Source organism: Callorhinus ursinus, unplaced genomic scaffold, assembly GCF_003265705.2.
Source record: "Callorhinus ursinus isolate GAN/ISIS: 27379988/994484 unplaced genomic scaffold, GSC_fseal_2.0 scaffold62, whole genome shotgun sequence".
Lineage (NCBI taxonomy): Eukaryota > Metazoa > Chordata > Mammalia > Carnivora > Otariidae > Callorhinus > Callorhinus ursinus.
Window position 1 is genome coordinate 5,098,027 of NW_027397124.1, and position 16,071 is coordinate 5,114,097.

At 34.7% G+C, this 16,071-nt stretch overlaps 1 protein-coding gene across 6 annotated transcripts in view; it reads left to right on the plus strand.

Moving 5' to 3' along the window:
- The window catches only part of ARHGAP12 (Rho GTPase activating protein 12), a 115,875-nt gene extending 100,605 nt beyond the window's left edge, over positions 1–15,270 (plus strand). For all 6 annotated transcript variants that reach the window (XM_025885786.2, XM_025885787.2, XM_025885788.2 and 3 more), the window contains 9 exons: positions 894–995; positions 3,885–3,983; positions 6,972–7,074; positions 8,506–8,622; positions 10,844–10,942; positions 12,257–12,334; positions 12,434–12,568; positions 12,811–12,913; positions 13,710–15,270. In XM_025885786.2, the coding sequence (XP_025741571.1) occupies positions 894–995; positions 3,885–3,983; positions 6,972–7,074; positions 8,506–8,622; positions 10,844–10,942; positions 12,257–12,334; positions 12,434–12,568; positions 12,811–12,913; positions 13,710–13,884 (1,011 nt within the window). In that variant the 3' untranslated portion in view covers positions 13,885–15,270. The remainder of the gene's footprint in view (positions 1–893; positions 996–3,884; positions 3,984–6,971; positions 7,075–8,505; positions 8,623–10,843; positions 10,943–12,256; positions 12,335–12,433; positions 12,569–12,810; positions 12,914–13,709) is intronic.
- Positions 15,271–16,071: the final 801 nt, after the last annotated feature.

Genomic DNA, 16,071 nt, shown 5'->3' on the forward strand with positions numbered 1-16,071 from the left:
ATTTTCTGCTACTTGCTAATCTTTTCCTTATCTGGTTAACAAAATATAATAGCTAAGTGCTTTTTCTTTTCAAACCACCCATGTCAGCTGTCTTCCTATTCTTTTCACAATTCCTTATTAAATTGCTGAGGCTTTATTAGCATCTGGCTCTAGTTATAATTTCTAACAAAGGCTGAATAAAAGAATATGGGGCTTAGAGTTTTCTGTTTCTACAAGTTATTGTTGACAACATAAATAGTCGATAAGGAAATAACTCTTGAAAGCAGAGAATCGGGTTTAGAGACTGTTTATTAGGTGGAAAAGCACTTGTTATCTGCCAGATATTATTTATACATATGTAAGAATATTGCCTTGCCTTTTTGAACACATCCTTTTACTTAGTCATAGATAGTCTAGGATCAATTCCAAGAAATGAAATTGCTAAAGCCAAAGGATACATTTGTTTGTAAATTTGCAAATACAGTATTACCAGTTTTCCCTCTCTAGGCATTATTCTAGTTTATACTCCACTTGCATATGAAGACTCCATACTCTATGAGAAACATAGTGTTTTTTATTATTATGTTCAATTAGCCAGCACATCATTAAAAACATAGTTTTTCATCTAACGTCTGGAATTTGTTTTTTTCTATACTGATGGGTGAAAAAGATTTTAGTGTGGCTTTATTTTATATTTTTCTTATTAAGATGGAAGTTGAGCCATTTTATTTCTATGAACAATATATTCATGTCTTACAGACATTTCAATTTTAAAGTAGGAATTGTTATTTTATAATGACAAAAATTTGAGGTAATCACCTATTTGGTTTATTGTTAATAATTGGTCTTAATTCTTTTTGATATACACGTGTATATGAACATCACAAAGGTTTTTCCTTTTTTCTAAAATGAAGTTTGGGAGTAATCAATCCAAGCCAGAGTTCACAGTGGACCTAAAGGGGGCGACGGTGGAGATGGCTTCGAAGGATAAATCCAGCAAAAAGAATGTGTTTGAGGTAATACATTTGTTTTCTAGGTATTACTCACATTCTTAACCATAGTATTGGATGTTCTTTTTTGAATTCTTCTGAGCTGTATTTCAGTGACTAAGACAAAGTTGGTCATTAAATAAGTCAGTTTGGTATAGTTTAAGGGAGAAGCAGCGGGCATGAAGAGCGGGGCTTCATTTGCGTAAGTCATGGGATCTCAGACTATAGATGACAAGCCTTTGTTCCACAATCTTGCTTTCCCTACCAACAAGAAAAGGTGTGATTCCGGATCACCTGGGTGGCTCAGTGGGTTAAGCGTCTGCCCTCTGCTCAGGTCATGGTCCCAAGGTCCTGGGATCAAGTCCCGCATTGGGCTCCCCGCTCTGCGGGGAGCCTGCTTCTCCCTTTGCCTGCCGCTCCCCCTGCTTGTGCTCTCTCTCTGACAAGTAGATAAATAAAAACTTAAAAAAAAAGGGGGGGATGGTTTCCTTTACCTACCAAATCTAATATGAAAAATAAATTGAAAACTTTCCATTTTGTCATTAAAAATCCCCCCCCACCCCCGCACACCCAGTGGGGGCACCTGGGTGCCTCAGTCTGTTATGGGGCTGTCTTTGGCTCAGGTCGTGATCTTGGGGTCCTGGGTTTGAGCCCCGCATCGGGCTCCTTACTCAGCGGGGAGTCTGCTTCTCCCTCTCCCTCTGCCACTCCCCCTGCTTGTGCTCTCTCATTCTCTTTCTCTGTCTCAAATAAAAAATAATAATAATAAATAAAATCCCCTCCCCCCCATAATATATGATTCTGTATCAGTTATTTATTGCAGCATATCAGACCACCTCAGAATTTAGTAGCTTAGGAAAAGAACTGTTCTGTTTGTTCGGATTGTGCCGAGCTGAGTGATTCTGATCTCAACATGGGACCATTCATGAGGCTTTAGTCAGTCAGTGGCTCGCCCCGATCTGGATGGTCTAGTTCACGTGTCTGGTGTTGGTGCCAGCAGTTTGCTAGGCCTCCTTCTTTATAAGATCTCTCCTTCAAGGAGGCTGCCCCAGGCTTCTTCACATGGCAGTGTCAGGCTTCCAAGAGGGTGAGAGCGGAAGCTACGACACTTCCTGAGGCTTAGACTGAGAAGTCACACATCAGTGTGTTCTGTTGGGTGAAGCAGTCAGAAGGCTGGCTGGGCATTCAGGGTTGTGGGCGACTGGAGCTCACCTGTTGGTGGAAGTGCAATAAAGGCACGTTGCAGAGGGGTGTGTATATGGGAGATGGAAGGAATTATTCAGACTCTCTTTGCAAACAGTCTTCCACATCCCAGCCTTCATTTATAGCCCCATGTGTCAGTCCTTTCCTGTCTTATTCATGCACTTGCTGTTTTCCAAGTGAAACCTAGGTTTCCCTGCTGTGATTTTTACTCTTTATTAGTACTGACCCATGGCAGTCTCTGTCAGGTGTTTTCCAAGACCCATCAGAAATGCTACCACAATACTGATGCTTCTTTTTTATTTATGCTTTTAAAATATTTAATTTAGTGTAATTTAGGTTTACCATCATCTGTAAATTACTTGTCCCACTAGATGATGATGGTTTTTTTTTTTTTTTTAAGCAGAGAGACTGTATTTTTCCTTATCTTTAAGAAAGAACCTTTAACAGAGAATATCTTATGTGTGGCGAATATTCAGTATTGGTTGACTGGCTTGACCTACTCTCTTAAAAGAAGTACAAGAAAGGAAGTCAGTGTTTCCTGAATTAGCCTTGCAGTTTCAGTAAGTGATTTCAGAGTGAAAACTAATCCATGGTCAAATAAATGTAGGCAGTGGTGTAGATGTTTTTCTTTCTTTAGAAAATCAGAGCACCCTGGAATAGCAAAGCCCTGAGACGTTTTGAAGGAGAGAATCTTGTTTAACTTTCTTTAATGCAGTATTTCCCAAATTAATACCATATAACTGGTTTTTCCTTTTTTTTTTTTTGAGGAATACCTTTTCTAAACATTACTTCGGGAACTATGTTTAAGGCATATGTCTCAGAATGTTGTTTGGGAAACATTGCCATATGTTCCTCAAGGAAAAAAAAATAAACAGTTACCAACGAGAAAATAGGAGGAATGCTTTCTCCTAATACCTCCAAATTTTTCGTCAATCCAGTGTAAGAAACTTTGAACCAAAGAGATCCTTACTTGTTAGTTCATGATTTGACATAATTTAGTAGTTTCTGCCCAAAAGTGATGTAACATTTATTGTCTGTGCCTTCTCTTTGCATTAAGCCATTATATTTATTTACCTATTAAATAGGAAATAATAAAAGTTTTAACTCTTTCATATACTTTTTCTACATTTATTTTTTAACTGGAGAGAAAAACATTCCTCACATTTACATAAAACTATCACAGATTTTCTTTCTTTACAAATGAATTTTGTTTCAATTCTAATTAAAAATGCACAGCTTTGATATTTGAACTTACTTTTTAATGATATGGTATACTAGATTTCAGCAAGTTCTGTGGCATTTGTGTGTTGGAATTTGGGACCCTTAAGTTATTAGATTTTCATTGAGAATTTTTTATGAGGAAAACTTCATGTTTTATACACTAATTCCTCTGGGATTATTTTATATTAAAAGATAATCCATTGCTGTGCATTACTTTAACCTTTCATTGCTCAGTATAATATTATGGCATCTAGTCTTCTGGCTGGTGGTTTTGTGGACTTTGGCTTGAATATATTCATTTATTTGGGGGCTCCTGGCTGGCTCAGTGGAGCGTGCAACTCTTGATCTCGAGATTGTGAGTTCAAACCCCACATTGGGTGTAGAGATTACTTAAAAATAACAATAAAATCTTAAAAATATATATTTTTTATTTATTTGGTTGAAAGTACTAACCATCCTCTTTTTTTTTTTTTTTTCTCCTTTTCTCTAAAGCTGAAAACCCGTCAAGGAACAGAACTGCTAATTCAGTCTGATAATGACACTGTTATTAATGATTGGTTTAAAGTTCTTAGTAGTACTATCAATAATCAGGTATGTGTTGGACTTAGGTAAATTTTTTTTACTTCAGAGCTGTTTTTCTTTTCTGCATTTTAATTGGTTATTGCATATCTAGTGTCCAGTTTATATGTAATAAACACTTTTTTAATATGTATTTGGACAAGAGGTAGGAAAGGCAATGGTAGTTTAGCAATTCCTTGGAGCTGGTGAATGATTTAATATTCTCAGTTATATAATACTTGCTAGTAGTGGATTTTAAATCATTTTCACATGAGGCATTGTCCAAAAAGAAGTAATTCAAGAAGAGGGACAAACCATTCCTAGTACAGAGTATTTAGTCAATGACCAATGAGCTGGGAACAGTACTGTTTGGTGGAGACAGGTCTTAGGTAAAGGTATGAAATGAATGAAACACTAGTCTCTCTTCATGAGCACTTTTTCTTTCCTCCTGACACCTCTCTAGCTACCCCTGGCGGTGTTCTAGTTCTCCCTTGTCCCCCAACCAGGGAGGTGTTCAGTACCCTCCTGTTCCTGGTAAATTTCCTCATACATGTGTATGTGTTTTATATATATATAGTAGACATATAGTACGTTATGTAATATGTGTAGTACGTGTATAACAACCAAAAAGAACCTCAAATTGATACTCTGCTGCTGTTCGTAAGAGCAGGAAGAAACAGAGAGGGGATGTGCTTCTCAGACTATATTCTTACGCCCTCACTATATGGGGACAAGGCTCCTGACTGAGGATCATATGTCAGTGACAAAAAGGAAAGTGATACTTACGGGAGTGTGTTATGGTTTTAAACTAAACAGAGATTGAAAAAAAGTTGGGAATCACAGGCTTTAGTAGAAATTGAGAGATCTTTCAGAGACTGTAGGTGAAGCCTCATTATAATAAGGTTTGTGATCTTAGTGAGGTATTCTACCTCTGTGGGTTTCTTGTTTTCACTTATAAAATAGAGAGGTTGCATTTGATTTGTCTCCAAATGTCCCTTTAAACTCCAAAATTTTTATGATGCAGTCAGTTCAAAACAGCCAGATGTGGGATCTTGAATATTAACTCTTCCTCCTCTCTTACCCCTTTAGCCAGTTATTCACCCATCTCTATAAATATTCTTCCTTTGCAGTTTGTAATATTGTATATTTCTGAATCTTGTCTCTTCCTTTCCATTTATTCCTGAAACCATCATCAGGACTTTATATGTTAGATAAGAGTCAATTCCTAAACAGTTTTTCTTACTTCATTTCACCCCCCACCAATCCGTTCTTAATAGCATTGCTATATGAAACTTCCTAATGTTAACTTTATAATTCCCTCCTGCTCAGTAAAGCTTCTGTGACTCTCACTAAAATTCAACAACCTGAGCCCAATCTGTCTTTTCAAATGTACCTTCTACTCTACCCAGTATGGGCTTTCAGCTCTAGTCCTGTAATGGGTTCCCAATCCCTTGAAAGCAACTATGGCTGCATTCATTTAACAAATGTGGGAGTGCTTTGCCCTGGAGATAGAGCAGCATGCAATTCCTTTGCTACATCTTTCCCTGCGGAGTTTACAGCCAAAGACAGAAGATTACTGAAGACAGACAACTGAGCAGTTAATACAGTGAAATGTGATGAGGCTTATGATAGGGATATACAACTTATTATAAAAACACCGATTAGGTAGGAGTTAACCTAGTGTTAGGGATCCAGGAAGGCCTTGCAGAGAAAGTGGTTTTTTTTCTTTTTTTTTTTCTTTTTTTAATTGAAGCCTATAGGATCAGGGAATAAGCCAAGTGAAAAGAGAGTAACATATTGTTGACTATGAAATTTAAAATATATACTGTTTATAAAGTGGCAAAAGATACTGTAGAAATACACAATAAATGTAGAAAGATGCACGAAACAGGGAAAATTGCAAAACCTTATTGAGAAACATTGAAGAAAATCTAATTATATGAGAAAGTATTTCATGGATTAAAAGATTCAATAATGTAAAGATAAAATATTCTTCCAAATGATTTATAAATTTATAGACTTGAAATTTTTGAATCTCATTCAAAATCCTAGTAGGTTTTATGCTAGAACTTGGCAACCTTCTTCTGAAATTCATACCAGAATATAAAGGGTAAAAATAGCCAAGACACTCTTGAGAAAGAAAGTGGAAGGACTTGCTCTATCAGATGTTAAGACTTCTAGAACTGTATTAATTAATAGAACATGCTGTCCATACCAGGATAGATCTACAGACCTGTGGAACAGAATAAAGAACCTAGAAACCAACATTCCTTTGGATACTTTATGCCAGATATAGCACTGTAGAAAAGTAAGGAAGAATAAACTTTAAATGGTACTGGGTCAGCTGGATATCCAGGAAGAAATTAGAACCTTTCCTAACACTAATCACAAAAATAAGTTCTAAGTGGATAAAGACATCAGTGTGAAAGGCAAAGCAATACTAGCTTTGAGAACTCCTTCAGTTTTTTAACCTGCAAAAGTGAATTTGATTAGGCTATACACGAGTTCTAGGATTTCTTTCAGTGCCTAACATTCATGAATCTGTGAGTGTGATTACTAGCTACTGATACAAAGTATAATTTGAAAAGATCGTTGGTGTGAAAAATTAATGTGCCATTGGCTACTTAGCTTTATCTTGTACTGTTAGCACAGAATGTAGCTTCATCGTGGTCTCTCAGTGTAGCTTGTGGGTCAGGACCTTTTAACTCTTGTTACTGTCATTCTTATGCATTTGATCTACATGAGGGAACATAGCCTCATTATCAGAACATAAACCCATCATCCTGTGAATAATCAGCATTTTTTTCTTTTTTGAAATTCAGAATTAATGAATTCCACCTATCTAGGGGGAAAAAGAATATTTTTAAAGATTTACCAAGTATCTAAATCATATATACTATATACTAATTGGTTCCCTAAAATCATTTGGGAGGATCAGTTACTGATTATACTGAGAATTATGCTATTACATCTAAAATAATCTCAAAAGTAATATGTATTTGGGAAATCTTTAATCAATAGACAGTAGAAACTGATGAAGCTATTGAAGAAGAGATACCAGATTCCCCAGGAATAGAAAAGCATGATAAAGAGAAGGACCATAAGGATCTTAAGAAACTTCGTTGTAAGTTATTCTTTACCTATTTTGTTAGTCGTTTGAGCATCTTCTCTTAGATTTTTTGAATATTTTAAATATATAAAGGCTGAGTGGAATCTCCACTGTTACCAGGAAATTATAAGGATAGATATTTGCAATCTTGGTGTTTTAGGAGTACTCCCTCCTTGTTAACTCCTTGTTACTTTTCAGCCTCATCGTGTGCACCCGTACAGCATCTTATTAATTTTAAGATGCTGTGGTTCTTTAAGAGAAAAAAGTATATTAGAATGCACTTCTCTTGAGGTATCCAGGAAGCTGAACTCTATCCTGAGTTAAAAGTACATAATTACTGTTTAAGGTCTAGATAGAATCTTTACACTTTAAGAAGTCAGAAGTCATGGGACATGTACCATAGTTCACACTGGACACCAGGCAACCATCTCTGGACTAGGAAATGCCTGTGCGGGTACAGCTGCATGCATTCGCGTCTCCAGATCATTCATATATATGTATGTATGTGTGTGCAGATATATGTATATATGCGCTAAAGCCAGCAAATTTAATAGCATTTTCTGATGCAGGCCCCTTGTGAATTACATTGTTTAAATAGGCCATTAGCTGTGGCTCTGAACTTGTTAAATGTATTTTAACAATCCACATTTAACTAAGAATTTTTGGCCTTTGGATTAACTGAATGATTAGAAAATCATTTCTACTTTTGTTCTCCCACGTTCTAATGAAGGTTAGGCCTATTAACTGACATTGTCACTGACATGTAACAGTTGTAAACACATGAAAATTCGATTACTTTAACGCTTTACTAACAAATTCTTTTGCTTTCAAGTTTCCTCAAATATAGTTCTTTTCAAGAAATTTACTTTTTGGATACTTTTTATTGGAACCAAAAAAGGAATCAGAGTTATGGCAATGTAGGACATTTTTCAAGTGGTCCCATTCTTAGTTTAGAGGTAATTATGATGAGGTGTGTTTAGCTTAAAGTACAAATAATTGTGATGGATATATATTCTCTAGACTCCTAGTCCAGTAAGGATACTGCAGGATAAGGACTTTTTTTGTTTATGTTTTATGGACATTTTTTTCTCATCATTTTACCTTCTAAAACTGATGGAGAGTCAAAGGAGATATAAGTAGTATCATTTATGAAATAATGAGTATAAGTTAGAATAACCAGTGTCTTAACACATATACCAAGGAAGGTGCAGTTTGTGGTCAGTGTTTAGTGATAAAAATGAAATGTTTTGTTTGGTTTATCACTTTGAAATTGGGTCTGTGTTAGCTTGATTCTTGACCTACTACTCTTAAACTATATTAAAGTTAGAATAACTGAATTTATAACTGACTTTTACATATGAAATTAATATGTTTTGAGTGCTGGTGAAAAAATTTTTATCAAAAACTTTTTATTTTATGAAATGCTTAATATCCATTTGTCTTAAGCCATGAAAGTGTCTAGCATAGATTCTTCAGAACAGAAAAAAACCAAGAAAAACTTAAAGAAGTTTCTTACACGGCGCCCCACTTTGCAAGCTGTTCGTGAAAAAGGTTATATTAAAGGTAGGTAGAAGTGATGTTTATAACAATGAACTTTGGCCAAAATCAGAAATAAGACATTTTAAATTAAAAACTGAACATTTTTTGAACAGTAAAAATGTTTTCATTCTTTAAAGATAGCAGGTTCATTGGTTTAAAATACATTTGAGTGATTAAAATTGATTTTTCGGGGCACCTGGGTGGCTCAGTCGTTAAGCATCTGCCTTCGGCTCAGGTCATGATCCCAGGGTGCTGGGATCGAGCCCCTCATCGGGCTCCCTGCTCTGCGGGAAGCCTGCTTCTCCATCTTCCACTCCCTCTGCTTGTGTTCCCTCTCTCGCTGTGTGTCTCTCTGTCAAATAAAAAATAAATAAGTTAAAAAAAATCTTTAAATAAAATTGATTTTTCAGTGCACACAGAGTTTAACTAAGGCACTGAACAGACATAAATCCCAAAGTAAGTTTTTAGAGACCCTGTACCAGAGGAACTACAGGGGTGAGATGGATGGATAGAAGACGTGACAATAAAGATTTTTAGTTTTGAGGGGCATCTGGGTGGCTCAGTTGGTTAAGCGTCTGCCTTTGGCTCAGGTCATGATCCCAGGGTCCTGGGATCGAGCCCCATGTTGGGCTCTCTGCTCAGCGGGGAGTCTGCTTCTCTCCCTCTGTCCTTCCCCCGCTCATGCTCTCTCTCTCTCTCTCTCTCTCTCTGTCTCTCTCTCAAATAAGTAGAATCTTTTAAAAAAAGATTTTTAGTTTTGAGATGCACAGATCAGAACTTTTGAATGAAACATCACTGACACAGTAGGAGGAAGAAAATATTGAACAATTTTATCTTGATTGTTTGCCTTCAGTTCTCATCTCAGGTGATTTTAAAATTAGTATAAGATGTTTTTTCCTAAATAATTTTTATATTTATTTCATTTATAAGCCAGGATCCTAATAACAGAGTGTTCTTTAAAATCACATATACTTGTATATACCTTTAGTTCTTACAAGCACTTTTAATTTCAATGATAAAATTTTCTAATACAGGACTCAGTGACATTAAGTAGTAAATAAAAACATAGGTATGGGTAATGTATAACATATATATCTGTCTTTGAAGATTCTAAAAAAGACCATCACTAGAACATCTGTTTGCAAAGCATCTAAATTAAAATACACAAATGGGTTTCATTAAAAAGATATTTACTGGGTGTTATGAACAAACAATGAATCATGGAACACTGCACCAAAAACTAATGATGTAATATATGGTGATTAACATAACAATAAAAAATTAAAAAAAAGATATTTAAAACTTCTGGGTAGAGTTCAGCTAATTAAGTGATTCAAATTAATAACCTTAAGAGTTATAGGTAAATAGGGACTCCCAGGTAACGCATATGAATTTAGTATATTGAGTTTAGAACTTTAAAAAAAGAAAAAAGCCTGACAAATCAGTAAATAGCAATTGCTATTAATTTTTCACCAGGCCTTTTTATTGAGAAATATAAACTGTTGCTGCTTTATGGTGTTGTTCAGGAGTTCAAATATTTTGTTTTCCTCGGTAGTTAGCACTAATGTAGCATTTCAGAAGTGTTGGGTTGAAAGACTAACAACAGCCTTTGAAATATACTTTGTGGAATATTTAATATTTAAACTATTAAAACAAGCATGGTGCATACCCATTGGGTTGGCCCCTGATGGGTATGCACCATGCTTGTTTTAATAGTTTAAAAAATAATTCTGGTGTTTACTAAGTGCTAGGCGTGAGCCTGGGTGCCATGAATACCTGTTGGTTTGAGAACTACAAGGTCCCTGCCCTCATGAAACTGACATAAAAACAAGAGACAGACAAGATAATTATGACGACCATGAAGAATCTACCATAGTAATGAAATAGAGAGTGACTGTACGTGGGTTACCTTAGGCTGATCATAAGGTTTTTCTAAGGAGATGACATTAGAGCTGAGGGCGGGAGTGATAAAAAGCTAAGTTTGGGGGAGAGGATGGATCTCTACAAAAGGTATAGAAAATTAGAAGGCGCTCAGGTAAAAATGGGGTGTTCATGGAGTTTAGTAAAGCAGGAAAATTGTTTGAAGTGGAATTGGAATGGGTAGGCAGATCACAGAAGGCATGAGTCACAGCAGACCATGTCAGGATGTACTGAATGTCTTCTAATAGCGCTGTGAATAGCGATCGCCACTTTGTCAACTACATTTTAGCAGGGTGATTTATTTTAAAAAATAAATCTCTTTCAGATCAGGTATTTGGAGCCAATCTTGCTAATCTTTGTCAGAGAGAAAATGGCACAGTGCCAAAATTTGTGAAGTTATGCATTGAACATGTTGAAGCATATGGTAAGAAAATGAATTTTTTTTTTATGTTAAGCACACTAACGCATTGTTTTGCCATCAAAATCCTTAGGATTTTTATGATTTTGAGTGATGGAACAGTCATAAGATGTTAAGAGCATCTTGTTTGCAAAACTTTACATGTTTTAATGGTTACATATATCTGTTTTAAAAATTAAGACCTTTCTAGGCACCTGTTGCATATTCAGCACTTCTAGCTAATTAAGTGTATGGTATTCTTTGAAGCCATTTGGAGTTGGCCTTTACTTAAGATGAAGAAGGTGGTGATTATGAAACTGAGTTTATTAAGAAGTGATTTGACAGTGTAGAAGATAGGAGATTGTGTTTACTCACCAAGAGAAAGTTGCTTCTCTTTATAATAAAAATGAGATGACATTTTAAAACTGTTAAATCAACTATAAAATATCTAAGTAGACAAACCTTCTTATGTCATTTCCTGTTAAATAAGACTTAAATGAATTTATATTTTGGTTGATTTTAACATAATATTTATACTAGTTTTATATAAAATAATTACCATGATGGCAATCACATTAACTTGTACCTGTACAGCATCAAAAACATCTTGTACAGTTAAAACATTTGCATAATTTGTGATTTCTGTCAGTATCAGATCTTGTTGACTTTTTTGTCAACATGACAATAGAGACACTGTGCCTTTATTTGAAGTTCTATGAATAGCACGTCAGATAATGTGCTTTGTTAAATGTGTCCAGCATTATCATTTAATGAATATTTGGATTTTTTAGGCTTAATTGGGTGAATTTCACAGTTCTATTCCACATATAAAAAGAAATGAATAAAACTATCAAATTATCAATTGTTTTTATAGAACCTTTATTTTAATTGATTATTAACTTTATTACAAGCACTTAATAGGACGGCCATCTTTAAAAGAGTGCTTTAATATGTACATTTACATTATGAAATGTGCAAAAAAAAAAAAAATGGGTGGGCTGGTTTTATCTTTTGGTTTCCTTTACTTTCTGAACTATCCCCAGGAGTAGAAGTTTATCTTAAATTATTTGTATTTCAAGTTTAATGAGATGATTTTTTTCGCGATGATCCACAGTCTACATGATAAACTAGAATTGTTGCTGTTTAATAAACAGAATTCAGGGTGTATCTTTACCCTCCCCCCCCCGCCAAGCATCTATAAAAAGCCAGTTAGAGGAAAAGAGTATTTGCCCATTTGATTTTAGGCTCATGTTAATGAATAAGGATTCTGAAGCATGCAAGCATCTTTAGAAGAGGCAAACACCTACTTAAAACACGAAAATAATTTTAATTTTCTCTTAGGTTTGGATGTTGATGGGATATACAGAGTAAGTGGCAACCTTGCAGTGATCCAGAAACTGAGATTTGCAGTCAATCATGGTAAGATCATACTCCCTATTATTATGTGCAAAAAAAGCACTCATAACTTTTAGAATCAGTTTCAAGTTATTTAAAAAAATTTCCTGTTCTGTTTTTCAGATGAGAAATTGGACTTGAATGATAGTAAATGGGAAGATATTCATGTTATTACTGGAGCACTCAAAATGTTTTTTCGAGAATTACCAGAACCTCTTTTTACATTTAACCATTTTAATGATTTTGTTAATGCAATTAGTAAGTATGTCATTACACTTAGTTTTTTCTACATGTTGAAAGTCCTCTGTACCGATTAAGCCACTACATTGTTTGATCTTTCTTGTTAATTATTTCAAAGGGTTGTTTTACTTTAGAAGTTTTAAATGTGACCACCAGATGTCACTGTGTATTACCAAATGTCAGGTTCGAAACTATGTCACTGTTTTAAATTTCATGCATAATCTCTCATTATTATCTTTTTTTTTTTTTTTTTTTTTTAGAACAAGAACCAAGACAGCGAGTTGCTGCTGTTAAGGACCTAATCAGACAGTTGCCAAAGCCAAATCAAGATACAATGCAGATTCTTTTTAGACATCTCAAAAGGTAAGAGGTTCACCACAGAAAAGAAATAGTAATTAGGGAGAAAAAAAGAGAAAGGTAAGAGAAATGCACGGTTATGAGGTGTGGTATAGCACCCACGAGGCCAGGGTCCCTCAGACATCGGTTCACATCCCAGCTGTGCTACTTGCTTGTCTTTGTAACTTGAAAAAGAGAACTCCTTTGGGCCTTTTTCCTCACAGGTAAATGTTCTCGTGTGAAAAATATTTACTTAATGTTATATGCGAAGCAATTATATAATGCCTAGCATGTAAGTGTTCAGAAATTGTTGTTTAAGTTAACCTGAAGATGAGATTTTGAGATGAGGACTATTAAATTACTTTAGAAGAAAGCCATCATGGCTTTCAGGTTACTACATAGCCATTTTAATAACTGATTTTTGCCTTCTGATGGAACACTAGAATAGTAAATTATCCCAATGAAGGAGATTTAAAAAACAAACAAACATAGAATTAGTAAAATGAAAATATCATCTCTCTATCCTAATGAAATTTTTTCCCCATCACCCTAGTGGAGTAATTATTGTTACCTGAATTATAGTTCATACTTAATTGTGTGTCTTGCTTTAGACACTAAGCTGAAATATCACACACTGAAAGTTTGTTAGAGTATGTATAATTCTACCTTTCAGCTGTGTTTACCCAAAAGAAACCTTCATGTGATGTTTGGACTGAATTCTACTTGGTTTTAAGAAGTTTGTATGTATTTTAGGAAAAAGCAGTATTTCTCATTTCTAAATGCAAACTGTTTCTCTTTTAACAATTTATTTTTCCCCCCTTAGAGTTATAGAAAATGGAGAAAAAAACCGAATGACCTATCAGAGTATAGCAATTGTGTTTGGTCCCACTCTGTTGAAGCCAGAGAAGGAGACTGGTAATATAGCAGTTCATACTGTCTACCAAAATCAGATTGTAGAATTAATTTTACTGGAAATAAATTCCATCTTCGGGCGTTGATTCTTATTGAAGACAACCTGTGGATTATTGAAGCCGGATTCCATCATTTTTCAAATCCTTATACATGATGTATTTTATTTTTGGACCAAGCAGTGACTCTTTGATTTTGCACTTTTTTGAGGGATCAGAAGGGAATGGGGGAGTCAAGATGTGTGTTAGGCCCTCATATTTGCTGCTTTGTTGCAAGTTGATATAACTGTGTGTAATTTTGAATTAATTTTATCCTGAATGTTTTGCATTTCATACTCTGAATTTCAGTAAAAATCAAAACTTACAACCAGTCGTATACACTGGATAATTTGGTAAGAAAACTACATTTTTTTTCTCAAACTGGATAATGTAGAATTTCTTCTCATGATTCATTAGATTGATCACTTGATAGAACAGTACTCACTATCAGTTATTTTGAAGACGCTGTTGGGCATTCTAAACAAAATGAAGTATATCCTTTTTGAAACCTGTGTATTTATTTTTCAGGGTTTCTGCATGCAGTGGCAGTCTTAAGTTCTACAATTCATTCTAACCCAGATATAATCCCTTGGCGAAGGCTTTCCACCTTCCCTGTGTTGCACATCATCCTTAATGGATGGATGTCTTAGTCGCTTGTTGGGCAGCACACTAATATTACTTAACACACTGTGATATACTGGAGTTTAATTTAGCATAAGTCAGTTCAGGGTATTTTGGGGCTGTCTGTGCTACGCTGATTTGTAGCTAAGATTCCTAATTATATCTAGTGCCATACTGAGTTCTTGGTATGACCCTGTGGAAACAGACATTATCTGATGTAAATATAAGCTAAAGACTTAATGTCCTTTAGCTTATGTATATAATTTTGTTGTATAGTCTCAGAGTACATTCTAACCTGACATTTCTAATCATGATATTGGTAATCTTTTCCGTGAATATTAGGTTTCCTCCAGAAATACGCTGTTATTTGAGAAACTTAACTGTGTGCACTTTTAGATTTTAATTACATTTACAGGCAAATCACTGTAATGCAAATGGTACTGGAAAAATACTGAATAGACTTGCTAAATGGTAAATGCACTACAAGAGGAATCTTTTAGATAATTTAATATGTACAGAATACATTAGAAAAAAATTTATTACAGAATTCTAACTGGTGCAGTATGAATAGTGGAAACCCATATGTAAATTAGATGGATGTCAAATGGAAAATGACATTGCTAAATTTGAGAGTTTCTTTTTACATTACTAATGTAGATTGATTTGTATAATAAAACAGGGTTTGGAAGGTTTTGTTACAGAGAGCATGGTCTGTTGAAGATATTTTAAGATGTATTTTTCTAGATTAACTGATGTATATGAAATGTCTAATCCGAATAAAGAAAACTATGAGGTTTAGAGATTTTCCGTTGGAAATGTGCATTTTGGTTTTTAATTTTTTTCTTGTTTTTGCATTTACTGGCATACTCTTATACCTCATTTTTAAAAAATCAACTGAATCCAATATTTCCTGTGGTAAATATATTTTCCTCATTTTTTTCCACACCTTTTCTACTCCCTGCCATGCCAATATCTCCTCCACTCTCCCCTCTCCAATTTTCATTTCTTCATCAATTTTTGAAAGTGAATGATTTGTGACCAAGACTTCTTTTCTTAGAATTGCATTTGTAATTTACAGATTGCCTTCCTTGGGAACAAATAGTTTTTGTACAATCCAAAAATCTCTCACCTGAGTTTTGTGGTAAAAATATTGCTTGTTGTTGTGGTCTTGTTAAATTGGAAAGCAGATTGTTTTGGGCAGGGATAAAAAGCCCCAAAATGAGAACATTTGTATTTGTCTAACAATGTCCTGATCAATACAGTATGCTTTAGAACTGGCCTATATAGTGATTGTATGCCAGCAAAACCATTAGACTCAAACCAGTGATGCTCTTTCTCTTGGTAGCTGTGGACATAACAAAGATTAAAATTGTCCTGTGTTTCTTGTTTCAAAGTACATGTGTGTGTATGTGGAGTCTTAAATGTTTTATTAGTCTACAGCTAATTCGTTTATTGTATGTACAGTGAGATCAATGTCTTGTGTTTTCATCTTTTGTGAATTAAAAATTCTCACTTTTTTTTTTTTGTAATAACAAAGCCAGTAATATTTTCCTGTCTTGACAACTTGGTTTTTAGTAGAAAATATATTAAAGGCTGAAATAAATTGTCAGTGGATTT